Source organism: Heterodontus francisci, chromosome 8, assembly GCF_036365525.1.
Source record: "Heterodontus francisci isolate sHetFra1 chromosome 8, sHetFra1.hap1, whole genome shotgun sequence".
Taxonomy (NCBI): Eukaryota; Metazoa; Chordata; class Chondrichthyes; order Heterodontiformes; family Heterodontidae; genus Heterodontus; species Heterodontus francisci.
In genome coordinates this window covers 75818103-75833454 of record NC_090378.1, presented here as the reverse complement: position 1 = coordinate 75833454, position 15352 = coordinate 75818103, and the positions used below count along the sequence as shown (strand labels likewise).

At 43.3% G+C, this 15352-nt stretch overlaps 1 protein-coding gene across 2 annotated transcripts in view; it reads right to left on the bottom strand.

Annotated features, from left to right (window-relative positions):
- Positions 1–15352, bottom strand: part of ncf2 (neutrophil cytosolic factor 2) — a 51543-nt gene that overhangs the window by 29126 nt on the left and 7065 nt on the right. Inside the window, exons 2-8 of one of the 2 annotated variants that reach the window (XM_068037392.1) lie at positions 13333–13415; positions 12888–12996; positions 9883–10017; positions 9084–9191; positions 7083–7142; positions 4535–4578; positions 2690–2831 (exon numbers count right to left, since the gene is read on the bottom strand). In XM_068037392.1, coding sequence (XP_067893493.1) covers positions 2690–2831; positions 4535–4578; positions 7083–7142; positions 9084–9191; positions 9883–10017; positions 12888–12996; positions 13333–13415 — 681 coding nt within the window. The remainder of the gene's footprint in view (positions 1–2689; positions 2832–4534; positions 4579–7082; positions 7143–9083; positions 9192–9882; positions 10018–12887; positions 12997–13332; positions 13416–15352) is intronic. The other variant, XM_068037394.1, reaches the window with a different exon arrangement.

The following is a 15352-nucleotide window of genomic DNA, read 5'->3' as shown; positions in this document are numbered from 1 at the left end:
GGTACATCACCTCACGTCAGACCCAAAATGAGACTGAGAGTAAATGGATTGTGACAGAGCCAGCCTCACTTTCAATGAGTTTTTGTAGTTCTCAGTGAGGTCACTGGATGGAGCAATGTACAGAGGACAGGAAGAGGAACAGAAAAAACAGCTACTCTCTATGTTAATGCTTGTTCCAAATATACCAGAGCTGATAGTTTGTCTTCCTGTAGCAGATGATTTTCAGCCCTGTAAAGGTCCACTGTGGAGACCCATTGCAACAAGCCCCCCCGCACCCCATCTCATAGGAGCCTTTTTAGCTGCAGGTCGGGTAGGGGTGCTAACTCTGGTTGAAGGCATCAGTGGAGGTTTAATCATGTGACATCCTGACCACATGATGGCTGATCACATGGCAATTATGTGACATATTCACATGATTTCTACAAATGTTATTCTACAAATGTTAAGGTACAAATGTACCTTATAAAGATTGGGTCCCCTGTAGTTGAGTATTTCTGCTCCTGGTTTATCATCAGTAGCTGTTGTGTGACATGTTCCAACAACCAGGAGGCCACCTGTGAGCAGCAAAAGAGGGGAAGCCGAAAAGCCAGCCCCGCTACTCCTCGCATCATTTCAGAGCCCTCCTGAATGCTGACACCACCCCCCCGAATACAGAAAGCCTCCTCCACTCGGTTACAGCTCTCTGCAGGCGATGTCACCAAACCAGAGGCTTCCCTTACAGCAGCCAGTGACATCATGAAGCTGGGGGTGGGGGTGGGGGGGCGGGGTGATGCACTTCTGTGGGAAATTTAAATTGCTGAATTCTGGGAAACGCCTGGTTATTCTGGCAAGGTTAGAAACCTGAGGTCAGTGGTGCCCAGTGTCTCAGAACCAAAGACTGACACACAAGTGATCCTATGAGTCTGTAGGGACTGAGTTTATCACTGAGCAGATCCTCTGATTGGAATCTGACCACTAAAGGAGAAGGTAATTGTGCACTTCTGTATCATGAGCAATAAGTACTTACTACTGGAGCATTCTGTTAAATAAATTTGTTAAAAGGTACATAATCTCATTAAAAAATGGGGAAAGGGATAGAAGCAGAGGTACTCAATGTGTCTGTTCTCTGTCCATCATGTCAGTGGAATCAGTCTGTTCAGAGACCAGCATTTTCTGAATCCAGTGGAAGATTCATGGGAAGCTTTTAAATAAGAACACATTCTGTTCAAGGCTTCCCTATTCCTGTGCGAACGCCCACAATCAATCATGCACTGGAGTCATGAGCAGCTAAGGCACAATGTAGCCTTTCTTTTAATTATTTAGCTATTTTCATTTCCTTCAGCCTGAATTCTGAGAGATAGGTGGACAACCTCTGGTGTGTATCTTGCCAGGATGGGGCACTGAAATGACCCACCTGCCAATCTTGTTTTGCTCTCACCTTACCACCTCTCACATTATGGACAAAACTGCCAGCTCTCCGAGGAGGTGTAGCCCATGGTGGTTGAGACTGGGCTCTGAGGTATAGCATTGCCTCCCACCAACAGACTACCAAAGATAAATAACTTTTACAGTCGAGCATTTTGGTTCAGCTTCTGGGTTTCCTTTTCCTGATTTACCCATTACACAGACAAAGCAGGCATATTAAAAAGCCCACATTTGTAGGACAACTTATTGATGTATTGATTGTAGCTCTGTGTTAAATACTTAAAAGGACCCGTTCTTTTTTGAAACAAAAACAAGAAATGCTGGAATCACTCAGCAGGTCTGGCAGCATCTGTGGAAAGAGAAGCAGAGTTAACGTTTCGGGTCAGTGACCCTTCTTCGGAACTGCTTTTATTTCCCCTTCTTTTTTGGCTTCCTTGTCTTGAGAGACAATGGGTAAGCGCCTGGAGGTGGTCAGTGGTTTGTGAAGCAGCACCTGGAGTGGCTATAAAGGCCAATTCTAGAGTGACAGACTCTTCCACAGTTGCTGCAGATAAAATTGGTTGTCGGGGCTGTTACACAGTTGGCTCTCCCCTTGCGCTTCTGTCTTTTTTCCTGCCAACAGCTAAGTCTCTTCGGCTCGCCACTCTTTAGCCCCGCCTTTATGGCTGTCCGCCAGCTCTGGCGATCACTGGCAACTGACTCCCATGACGTGATCAATGTCACAGGACTTCACGTCGCGTTTGCAGACGTCTTTAAAGCGGAGACATGGACGGCCGGTGGGTCCGATACCAGTGATGAGCTCGCTGTACATTGTGGTCTTGAGGATCCTGCCATCTTCCATGCGGCTCACATGGCCAAGCCATCTCAAGCGCCGCTGGCTCAGTAGGGTGTATATGCTGGGGATGTTGGCCGCCTCGAGGACTTCTGCGTTGGAGATACGGTCCTGCCACCTGATGCCAAGGATTCTCTGGAGGCAGCGAAGATGGAATGAATTGAGACGTCGCTCTTGGCTGGCATACGTTGTCCAAAAGGACCCCCTACCCCACATGGTATTAGGTATTTCAACATAATTATAAACATGCATCCTGCAGGTTGCTTTGAATGTTATTAGATCTCTGTCTATGATTCCATCATAAAACTACCAAAATATTATTGCGCTAAGAGAATCTGGAATATGATTCTGGGACTGCTGACCAGCCAGTTGCAACCTGTAGTTTTATTCTGTCACTCATCAATTTGCTCGAGCAATGCTCTGGTAAATGAATGCGACTCAATTAGAACTCACCTTGTTGTTGAACATGACTGTGGCCCAGTTGTCTTGCCCTTTCTCCAGCAGGAAGACTATGTTTCCTGATTGTACTTCCAGTTCCACTTCATTATTTGGGATGTAGTTAAACAACACCCGGTGAGGTACACCCTCCAGTGTCCTGCAAGGAAAAAGAAATGCTCTAAAATCTGAAGTCAGACCCCTTTATGTTGACTTTATGTCTATTTTTCAATGTAGAATATCACAACAGTAGTCCATTTCATAGTCAGTTTTGGACAGTTTATCTGAACAGACTCCTTTTAATGCCATTGGACCTGAGTCTCACAGTGCTGTGGCACAAGTGTCACATTTCCAATGCATTGTGTTATTTTTATGTTTAGTAAATGTCGGGTATAAGCTGAAAGGCAGAAATCTGTCTCAAGAAGGCAGGCAAACAAACCTCTAGTAAGAGGCTAAATTGATTAACTCTTTCAAAAAGAATGAGCCCTATAATTGCCGAGTTAGGAATGGTTTTAGAATGGGAATAGAACTGAAGTGCAGTATTCAAATTTCTCCACAGAACACATTTATCTCTGCTCCTGGAGATGGGGACAAGGAGAACCCAGCAGGCAGGGCTGTAGTGGAGACATGAGAATGGGTGACTATTCTGGAGTATTGCTTTATTACCTTTCAGGATCAAGCAGTATTTTACAGACATTTGCCTTGGGAGATAAAATGGATGAGGTAGAGTTCACAAAGGGGCAGATTATACATGGTCTGTAGAAGGTGCCGTCTTTCCTGAGAGAAAAGAATGTAACAGCACAGGAAGTGTTAATTCTTTATTAGATTAGATTAGATTAGAGATACAGCACTGAAACAGGCCCTTCGGCCCACCGAGTCTGTGCCAACCATCAACCACCCATTTATACTAATCCTACACTAATTTCTACCACATCCCCATCTGTCCCTATATTTCCCTACCACCTACACTAGGGGCAATTTATAATGGCCAATTAACCTATCAACCTGCAAGTCTTTGACATGCGGGTTATTAGTTGAGTGTTTAACTGTATTTAGATGATGGGCATTAACTGGGGATTCACTTGTACCCCGATATATAAGAGCAGACTGAAACTGTGATTGTTGGGTTTGGAGCTGCATGTTTATAACATGTGTCTCTAAATAAAAGCTTATAAATGTGTAAAGATTAGGCTCCAGTTCTATCCAGTCAGTCTCACTCCCCCGCTCAATCCCCATAGCCCTGAAAGTTTATTTCCTTCAACTGGCCATCCAATTTCCTTTTGAAGTCATTGATTGTCTCTGCTTCCACCACCCTTGTGGGCAGCACGTTCCAGGTCATTATTACCCACTGTGTATAAAAGTGCTTCTTCATATTGCCCCTGCATCTCATGCCCAAAACCTTCAATCTGTGTCCCCGAGTCTTTGTAGCATTAGTTAATGGGAACAGTTTTTACTTGACTAACGAGAGCCGGCATGGACGAGATGGGCCAAATGGCCTCCTTCTGTGTTGCAAATGGCTCTATGACTATGACTATCCTTCACAGCCTGGCTATCTGGAATAGAACAGGCAGAGTGCAAATCTGTGAAGAGGAACAGTGACTCAAAGCCAGTAATTTAACCTCAGCACCTCTGCTCAGCAGTGGCAGTAAGTACTCGCCTTTCTGAGAATTTTTATTCTTGCATTTTATATTACTATCATAACAGTGTGATTGGTTCCATAACTCACTAGAGTCACATATTATACACATACATACATACAGCTACTCCCATACCACTCGTAACTGCTGTGCACTAATCAGCAAACAAGCCTAAATACTGGATGGAGCTCAGAGTAGAGAAAAGCAGTGAGTAAGTTCTACTTACTTGAATTTTTCTGGAGCTTTTCTTTGAGAAACAGGTTCTGGTGCCTGTTAATTAAATTTGAATAATATATCCCATTAAATTGTTGGAAAGGACCAAACAATGCACTAAATAAGAGGAACGGCACAAGCTGCATTATAGAAAGATACAGAGGATGTACGTTAGTTTACTGAAGGGAAACCAGAGTGATATGGTCTGTGGAACTCACAGGACACAGGAACACAGGGCACATTTTTAGCCTCCAATGTTTCAATGGTTCTTTGCACCATATTGTGGAGTACTGACTAAACCAGACTAAGAAGGTTTGGGCATCAATGTCCTATCTGGGCTAAATGGTCTCACCTAGGGCAATAATAAACCTTCACAACTGGCATCCCTGTCCCCAGGCTAGAGATGGAGAGAGAGAAAAAATAATCAGCCAGGGTTTCCATTTATGATTGCTATTGATTGAGCAATAATGAAAAGTCCACACATGTGGCCTTTCAACTGATTAATGAAACGTCCATGTGTGTGGCTGTTGAATTGGGCTTGGCTGTTGTGGATCCTATGGATGAATAGACCACAAGCACTCAAGAGCCAGATTCTCAATGAATGATAATTTTGCACCACTGCTCCATGCTGAACTGCACTCCTCCATGAGTCAGTATCATCAGGAGCAAAAAGAGGAGGATAAAAATGTTTGTACATTTTTACCAGCCTCTGCCTTTCCTAGAGATTTGAATACATGGTTGTATTCTTCTGAAAGTTGGACAGTGCGTAATCTAATATGTGGTGTATTGTTCATTTATTGTTCATTTGGTATGTAGTGTACTGTTCATTTGAGGCCACCGTATATGCTTGGTGTAGCATGCACAGTGTGCCACTAGAGGGAGTCATTAATATAAGTTCAGTTTACAGCAGCAATCCAGAAGGTAGTGCCATGTGTTTCTTCCAGAGATTTACAATAGTAGATCTACAATATGAAATTTTACATAATATATTGCTGGTGCAGTTTCTTTGGGCTATGGGTCTCTGAACATGTACCAAGAGGAAAGAAATGGGCTGTGAGGGAGAAATTCAAAATAATAGACATCAGAAACCAGCAGACTTAAGTTCGCACATATGGTCGAGTATTTCACAGAGGCAATCAAGTAGAGAAAGACTGAGAGAGAAAGGGAGAGGGAGAGAGAATGAAAGTGAATCAGCAGTTAAAAATAAACATAGGAGAAAAAAAAGAGTTAGAATTCCAAGCAGCTGTAAGACAATTATAGCAGAAACATAAGTTTATAAATAGCTTACAGTAAAGATCATTTTACCTTAACCAATAAAAGTGGTACAGTCATTACAATTTTTCTTCTACTTAATCCAGTTACAATATATATATGTAAAACAACAGAGCTTCCAAATGACAATATAACCTTACAAATATATCAAAAATTACATGTCACTACTTGCTGTAGATAACAGCTCAGATTTTCTTGTCAAAATAATGGTGGGGCTAAGTGGCACTCGTTGCCTTTATACACAAATGGTACAGCAGCTTCATCTGAGATGCAGATGCACAGTTAAACCCAAAATATCTGAGTTGTGCCGCTCGGCCATAAGCTTTGCGGAAATGCAATTTCTCTATTTGCCTCACGATTGCAATGCATTGAATGGCATGAAGTTGATTTGTGTGGTAGATTGCTAAACTCATCACAGAAAGTTAAGTCTTGTCCATTCCAGACTAAGTACCCTTTTAATGACATGACAAATGTTAATTACTACCAAACAACTTCTCTGGCGCTGAAAATTGATAATTATAAGTATGGAGTCTCACTCATTCAGGTTTTAATGGTCCTTAGAGATTTTAAAAATGTAAAATGGATTTTTTTGTTAACTTTTATTTCTGGCTTTTTTTCTCCCTCTCTCTCTCTTAATTCATTCCTTTTTTGCTGGCTTTATTTCTCTTTCTGTACTTGATTTGACATTGAATTCATCCTCTCTAATTTATACTTCCTTCTCAGTCCTTGCGCTATTAATTTCTCAGTCCCTCAATCTGATTGGTTAAGGACATATACAGTTGCTTGTCCTGTTCACTCAGGTCCCACTTGCCCACTTTCCCTCACTTTTATGTTATCAGACTGCACTTTCAGCAACTTGCCATGTAAAAAATGGAAAAACTTAAACGTGCACAGGCAAGTCTAACTGATGGCAGAGGCAGTTAAATTCATTCCTACAGAAAAATCTGGCGTATTATTCCATGTTGAGGCGTCAAAGCTAGGTAATGGTAAGCCAGTTTTGTTTACAATGCATCAGGCCCAAAGATCAATGGAATGTCTGACAGGGACAAAAATGGGTAGGTTCGCAGGGGAACCAGGTCTGGCCCCATATTCATTCCCTGTCCACCCAGACTGTGCCATTCATTTGGCACCAGAACTAAAGAATTTCAGGGCCCATATTTCTACAGAAAGTACTTTTGTGTCAAGTCTACAGTCTGGTAACCAGAGATTAACTAATGTAATTAATACCTGTGGCCTAGACCAGATGTTCATTGTTTTTTGTTTAAACAATATTATAAAGTGAAATGTACCAGAGGCTGCAGGGGTGCGAAGCCAGAGAATGCATCTTTGTCAATGATCGATGCTACCACCTAGAGTGCAAGCAAAAAGACAGCAGTTGGAATCAGTCTGTCATTTCTCAACACTGGGTGAATGTTATGTCAGATCAGCAGACTGCACAATGCTGATTCAGTTAATAACCTAAACATTCATACTCTAAGATAACCCATTTACATTAAAACACGCAACAAACACAAGTTCATTCATGAAATTCCACAAGCATGACCCAGAGCTTCCAGTTGCCGGTCACTGCAATTCTCCACCTTGCTCTCACTCTGACTTCTCTATCTTCACCTTCCTGCAGTGTTCCAATGAAGTTCAATGTAAGCTCAAGAAACAGCTTTCGACTGGGCACTTTACAGCCTTCTGGGCTCAATATTGAGTTCAACAATTTCAGATCATAACCTCTGCCCACATTTTGTTTCCCTTTTTCCGGCAAGTTTTGACTTTACTCTCGTTTTTCTCATTTTTGCTTTCGGACAGCAGCTGTTTATCATTCTGCCATTCACACCTCCTCTAGACACATCTTTTTTGCTTTACTTGTCCCATTAACACTCTCTTTGGCCTTGCACCACCAACATTTTTGTCATTTAATCTCTCCTGTCTTCCTCCCAATCACAGACCTTTCCTTTTGTCCTTTTTCCACCCTCCCCCATTTTACCTGCTTAAAACCTAATACATTTCTAACTTTTCCCAGTTCTGATGAAAGGTCACACAGACCTGAAATGCTAACTTTGTTTTTCTCTCTACAGATGCTGCCTGACCTGCTGCGTATTTCCAGGATTTTCTGTTTTTATTTCATTCATGAAAGACTTGTCGCCATAGTAATGGTGGTCTGCAAGCTCCACACAACAGGGGCAATTTTGACTGAATGTACGAGTGACTTAGCAACTTGTTTTACAACTCCCAATTTTTTATTACAATTGAAATCAAGAGAAACAAAAATAGTCAGCAATGTAAAATGGTTTGCTGAGTCACTATTTTACACTATTGCACAAAATCAAAATTGCCCCCAGTATGTTTCTGACCTCAGCCACTAGGGAGGATGGCCAGTGGTGGCCAGACCTCTCTTGTAGGACCACTGCAGCACAGAAGGAGGCCATCGGTCCACTGTGCCTGTGTGAGCTCTTTGATAGAGCAATCCAAAACTAATCCCACTGCCCCTGGCTCTCTCCCAACAGCCCTGTATCTGCCTCTGCTTCAAATAGTGGATCCAATTTCCACTTAAAAGGCACAATGGCCTCTCTCAGAGCTGTACAAGAACAGCATTGGCAGAGGCCTTACAGCACGTCAACGGTCTGACTCTCAGCAGGGCAAATGAAGCATGAGTTAAAAATGCTCGATTCTAGATTTAATAGTTATCATGAAAAAAAGGCAGAAAATCATTTTGAAGAGGTTATGTCACAGTGTCTGCTTCTCTAATATTATTACCGCCTGCTAATCTTGTGTTGCTATTCTTCCAGGTTTTCAGCAGCTGTCCAGAAATGAATAAACCATAAACAAAATAAGTCTACATTTTCAAATAAAAGTCAATGTCTTACTTTTGTATCTAGTTATGTCAATACATGAACAATTAAGGCTATTATGGTTTTCATCACCAGCAGAGCAAGCCTCAGAACTGAATCCATGAACCCACCCTTTAACCAGATAGAGGTTGGGATGGGGAAGTTTTGAATTTGCATCAGATGGTACCCCTGGTTATAAACTTCTGAAGGGGTTCTGAAGCCTTACATTTTTGGATAAGACCACAAACATTCCATTTCTGTGTAATCTCTCAAGTTAGAGTGTTTCCGATCGTATCTGTGATTGTGAAGTACAGCTCCTTGTTCAGCAACAGTGTATATGACATTCACAACAGTGGGCTGGAGCTCTCTTGAGCAAATCACTTGTGAATCAAGTTCACAGAGGTCTGATGCTCAAAATCATTCAGAGTTGCTTGATTAAGTGGGAATCCTTTGGGAATGAGCCGGTACCTTGGCCTCTCCCAGGAAGTCCTGCTTTTCCAGCTGAGCCACTACTCTTTTCTTGGGCCTGAAAAGTTCTCCCGTTGGCAGCTGTAGGAGTGGAAACAGCTCTTGCTTCTGTGAAGAGGAATCAGGGATTAGATCAAGTCAACATGTGACAAAAACACAATGTTCCTCCCAACCTTGCAGGAGTTGCTTTAGAAAGGAGCACTATACCGTGGGAAGAATTACTTTCAGCCCTTTAAGTTTATTTTCACTTATATTTCCACCATCAAATTTTGCCCTGAGTCGATACACGGTTCCAGTCATGTGGAACCCCATGACTGATGTTTAATTCTCATCAGATACAAATTCAATGAGTGAATATCTCCACTGAAGGAAAGATGATTTCCATCCTCGTCACTCCTGCATGTTAATGGAAGCTGTGATAACGCCCTAACTAATGTCAACTGAGTCCGAAGATGTGCCGGTCTGGTACTGCATCAGGGAATGAGTCTGAAGTGGAGATCAGTTGCTTATTCTACTATTAACTGAGTAAAACTGTGCTGAGCTGAGATTCCTCCCTATCCTAGTACTAGTTGATTCTTATTTTGCACATTAACAGAGCCAGGGAATTAATCATATCTTCCCCTAGGCAAAACTCTATGTTTAAATAAGCATTTTAGGAAAAATCCCCAAATCAGTCAGATTAGTAGACAGGAAGATCCAATGGACACATTAGAGCTTGGAAGGGCACAGTGGACACATTAGAGGATGGGAGGATATAGAAGGCTTTAGAGACTTGTGAACATTTGAATAAAGTTAATACCCAAACAGCTTCCAGAGCTTGATCCACAAAATTGGGCTTAGCCTCTGTTTTATAAGTTTCGGCTTTCTTTAAAGCCTCTTCAGCTTTGTCCCAGTTCTGCATTGTGGCATGTACCAGCGCCACATTGTGAAGTACCTAGAAAGATCAATCAGCAAAAGTTTAAGTATGGAAAACTGGTATATCGTCTTCCTTTAAGTTTGAAACATCAGCTATTAACAACAACGATTGAACTATGATACAGTGTAAATAATATGAGTCTTTACTAGCCTTGCACATTGTGGGCATGTCAGGGAATCGTGCATGGGACTTTGTGTGCCCAATTCCTACCATGCCTGATCTTATAACCAGTGTTTGGGCAATGTCAAGCTGGTCAAGTAATCAGCATACGTGGGCTTTGTTACCTAGTTATCTGAGCAGGGTGGCGGTCACATGCTAAATCCTGTTTTAGGCTCCACAAAAATGCCAGTCTTACCCAAAAAAATTAGGTGCACCAGAGTGCTTGGCAGCTAACCTACTCAGGTTACTCTCTTGAATGGAGAAGATTTTTTAAAATTATTTTTGGGGAGGCAAGGATTTGCAATTTCATATGCCCTTGGCTGAATTTTGCTCTGTGTATTAGTTGTTTTTTGTTCAAGGTTTCCATTGTTGAATTTTAGTTTTTTTTCCAATATTACTTTGCTTCAATATTCTTGCATACCACTGGCTTTGACGTAGTACTTTACAATAGATCTGAAGGCGTACTCCTTGGGGGTTTCTGAACGCACTTCTTAATTGAGATGAGCCAACAAATATACTTTGGCCACGACCATCACTACTGCAGGAGTTGTTCCTAGACAGGTTAGAGAAAACCCACCCACCACCTTCACTGTATGGAACAAGCTGCCATAGTGTTGACATTCTTTCAGAATGGTAGAGTTGGCATCCTTCCAACCCATTCCAAGAAACATCTTCCACATCAAACCAGGCAATCTGCAGTACACAGCTCTCTAAGTAAGTGATGAACATTAACTCGGACAGGGCAACATGCAGATGCTGGAAATCTGAAATAAAACAGAAAAGTGCTGGAAATACTCAGCAGATCTGGCAACATCTGTGGAGTGATAAACAGAGTTAATGTTTCAGGTCAATGACTTTTCATCAGAACTGACAAAGGTTAGAAATGCAATGGGCTTTGAGCAAGTGAAAGGGGGAGGGAGTAGAAGAACAAAAGGGAAGGTCTGTGATGGCAAGCAATCGGAAGCTCGGGGTCATGCTTGTGGACTGAGTGGAGGTGTTCTGCAAAGCAGTCACCCAGTCTGCGTTTGATCTCCCCAATGTAGTGGAGAATGCACTGTGAGCAGCAAATATAGTATACTAATTGGAAGAAGTACAAGTAAATCACTCCTTTATCTGGAAGTAGCGTTTGAGGCCTTGGATGGCGGGGAGAGAAGAGGTAAAAGGGAGGTGTTACACCTCCTGCGATTGCATGGGAACATGCTGTGGGAAGGGGACGAGGTGTTGGGGTTGATGGAGGAGTGGACCAGGGTGTCACAAAGGAACGGTCTATTTGGAACACTGACAGGGGAGGGGGGAAGATGTGTTTAATGGTGGCATCATGCTAGAGGTGCCTGAAATGGTTGAGAATGATCCTTTAGATGTGGAGGCTGGTGGGGTGGAAAGTGAGGTCAAGGGGAATACTATCGCGGTTCTGGAAGGAGGGGAATGGGTGCGAGCAGAAATGCGGAAAATGGATTGGGCGTGGTTGAGGGCCCTGTCAACCACAGTGCGTGGGAAACCTCGGTTGAGGAAAAAGAAAGACATATCAGAGGCACTGTTGTGAAAGGTTGCATCATCAGAACAGATGCGTCAGAGACGGAGAAACTAGGAGAATGGAATGGAATCCTTACAGGAGGCAGGGTGTGAAGAAGTGTAGTCGAGGTAGCTGTGGGAGTCGGTGGGCTTGTAATGAATATTAGTAGACAGCCTATCCCCAGAGATGGAGTCAGAGAAGTCAAAGAAGGGCAGGGAAGTGTCGGAGATAGACCATGTGAAGGTGAGAGAAGGGTGGGAATTGGAAGCAAAGTTGATAACGTTTTCCAATTCCAGGCGAGAGCAGGAAACGGCACCGATACAGTCACAATGAACTGGAAAAAGTGTTGGGGGAGGGGGCCTGAGAAGGACTGGAAGAAGGAATGTTCAACATATCCCACAAAAAGACAGGCATAACTAGGACCCATGCGGGTACCCTCATCTACAAAAAGTCACACATGTACTTATCTAATAATGTTTAGATAATGTTCTTCACATTACCCACCTTAATAAAAAGAAATCCTTTACACTCAATTGATGTTTAAGTGGTATCCACTTCAGAAAATCATCCTGCACATTATCCAGGAAGCAGCACTCTACGGTTCTTCAGATTTTTTAAAAAGGAGATGGATGGCTTCTAAGTAAACAATGCTATCCTCTGCCATATATGCCTGCTAATCGGACTTGGAAACTCCCTAACAGCAGGCGAACACCTGAGCCTAGACATCTTGTCATTTGTTTGCCGATTCTTGACTGCCGCCTCCATCGTCACAAAAAGTTTACCCAGCAGCCTTAGCAAATTGAAAAAATATGCATGAAAGTCTGTGCACAATCCAGAAGGAGCAGCCATTCACAACTTAGGTTTCTGTCACTGTTGATGGGCCCTACAAGAAATTCCTGAAAAGTGGGAGCAGTACAGTTACCTTCACCTCTCTTGACAGCAGCTAATTCTTCCTCATTTGGAGTTAGGGATTCAGTCAGTAATCTATGCAGATGGCCGCTATGCTTTTACTGAAGGTGGCTTTCATCCACTAATAGGATCACCTTCCTTTGGGACACCTCCTGCAGTAAGATCTCCAGTGTTTCCTACTTGTCTTTACTATGCTCTTGTGAATGATTGATTTACTTTACTGCCAGCACCACAACTGCACTTTTCCTGGTGAGCTGGAGTGGGCAGTTTTTCCTCCCTTGATGATCGGCTCTTTAAATGTACTTACTTGACAAGTGCATAGCTTATACCTCAGGCCCAGCTGGTTGTAGTCAATCAACTGATTCCCTCTCAGTCGGTTAAAGGCTTCTAGAAAGTCTCTCAAGGCCTCTTCATACCTGAACACAAAATTTGCAGCAATGTCAGGGATAAAAACGCAATTCCAAAAATGCATCCACCTTTAACTTCAATGAATACTGTCATCAGGAATTTTTGACTTGCAAGTTCCAGCATGCATGTAGCACCAAGTTCAGAAGCAACATAAATAAAAGTGAGGCAGTCATAATTCTCACATTAAAATGCTTTTCTAGATCATTATTGAAACTGGAAAGACAGAATTCAAACTTTTCCAAAGTCTGCTCTGGTCTACCATTGGAAGTTTGGTACCATTGGTCACTGATTTCAATTGGAAATGTTTCGAGCCGACTCCAAAACAGTGTAGCAAAGCAACTTACTTCTCATTTTTGTACAAAATTATCCCACGTTGAAAGAAAGCAACTGCCAAGTGCTCATCTCTAGAGATGCTCTTGTCAAATGCCTAGAAAGTAAAGAGTACACAATAATCTTCCTTTTCAAACAAAGAAACCCTATGGTAACCCATCTCCACTTCAAGATCTTGTAGTGTTTTGCAATGGTATTTAACTTTCATTCAATAACAACTGTTAAATTGGGGGAAATTCATCTCTTACAACAAAAGAAGAGAATGCCTGTTTTCAACTTGCTAGCAAAATTGTGGGAACAAAATAAGTGATACCTGAAAGTGTTGTAAAAAAAGACATACAAACACCAGCCATTCTCCTGCTCCTAATTAAAAAAACCAAAGGCAAAAGCTGTCAAATACTCTCCATGGGAACTGGCATAGTTGTGTTTGAGAAGTCGCTTAGATGTCAGCCTTGGTTCCATGGTAATATTCCCACTCCAGGACTTGAGCACAAATCTCAGCCAATACTCCAGTGCTGTACTGAGGGAGTGCTGCACTGTTGGTAGGTCACATCTTTCAGATGAGACATTAAACCTGCCTTCTCAGGTGGAAGTAAAAGGCTTCATAACTCTATTTGATGTAAAGGAGAGTTCTCCTGGTGTCCAGCTAACAATAATCTCTCAAACCACATCACTAAAACAGATTATCTAGTCACTTATTTTACTGCTGCTTGAAGGATATTGCTGTGTGCAAATCGGTTGCTGTGTTTGGCAACATTGGTTGTGAAACAACTTGGGGCATCCTGAGATTGTGAATGGTGCTATATAATTGCAAGTTCTTTCTTTCTTCTTCACAGGTTTTGTACAATTACTACTTCTGGAATTTGGATCACGGGAGAGCAATGTCCTTGAGTTAGCTTCTCTCATGATTCCATTGCTAAACACAGCTTCCTAAATCTGAAAGAAGAAGTGCAGACCCACCAATGTGCAATGTTATTGCAGAGGACTATTGTAGGGGATGTGGTCTTCTGTAATCTAAAACAAAGTGTCTTCTGACAATGCAGAGCATGCACAGAGCGATCGCTGACATCATGGGTGCGTGCGAACATTTGCCAGCTTGCCAGTATTAATGCACGCTGCTGTCACCACGCAATGACATCAGCTGTAATGACGTCCAAGCGTTGCCTCAACCCTCAATAGCTGCGATTGCCGCCTCCATTCCCCCCAACAGTACCCCGCTCCCTCATGTGATCACCTTCTCTTCATCGTTTTCTCTTCTCCGCTCCATTCCGCGATTGCAGCTTCTCTTCGCCACTCCCTCCCGCTGCTCCCGACTACTCACTGCTCCATCCCACCATTCCCTCTTGCTCCTGACTGCTTGCTGCTCATACTCCACCTTGCCATCTGGAGAAGTGGTGGGGGGGATGGGGTTGGGGGTGGTGGTGAGGAGCGAGTGGTGAGAGGGGAAGCAAGCAGTGAGCAGTCGGGAGCAGGAGAGAATGGCGGTATGGAGCAGTGAGCAGTTGGAAGCGGGAGAGAACGGCGGGATGGAGCAGTGAGCAGTCGGAAGTGGGAGAGAATGGCGGGATGGAGCAATGAGCAGTCGGAAGCGGGAGAGAACGGCGGGATGGAGCAGTGAGCAGTCGGAAGCAGGAGAGAACGGCGGGATGGAGCAGTGAGCAGTCAGAAGCGGGAGAGAACGGCGGGATGGAGCAGTGAGCAGTCAGAAGCGGGAGAGAACGGTGGGATGGAGCAGTGAGCAGTCAGAAGCGGTGAGCAAATGGGCACGGGAGAGAACGGCGAATAGACGGGCGTGGGAGCGAGCAGGGAAGAGAAAGGGGTGACTAAGGTGCCGATCGTGGGAGGGAGCAGGATACTTTTGAGGGGATGGAGGCAGTGATCACAACCATTGAAGGTTGAGGCAACGCTCGGATGTCATTATGTGGTGACGTTGGCAAGCTGGCAAATGTTCGGACGCAGACTGATGATGTCAGCAATTGCTCTGCGCTGTCCGGAGACACTTCGATATATAAATGACTTTGATCTTGGAATACA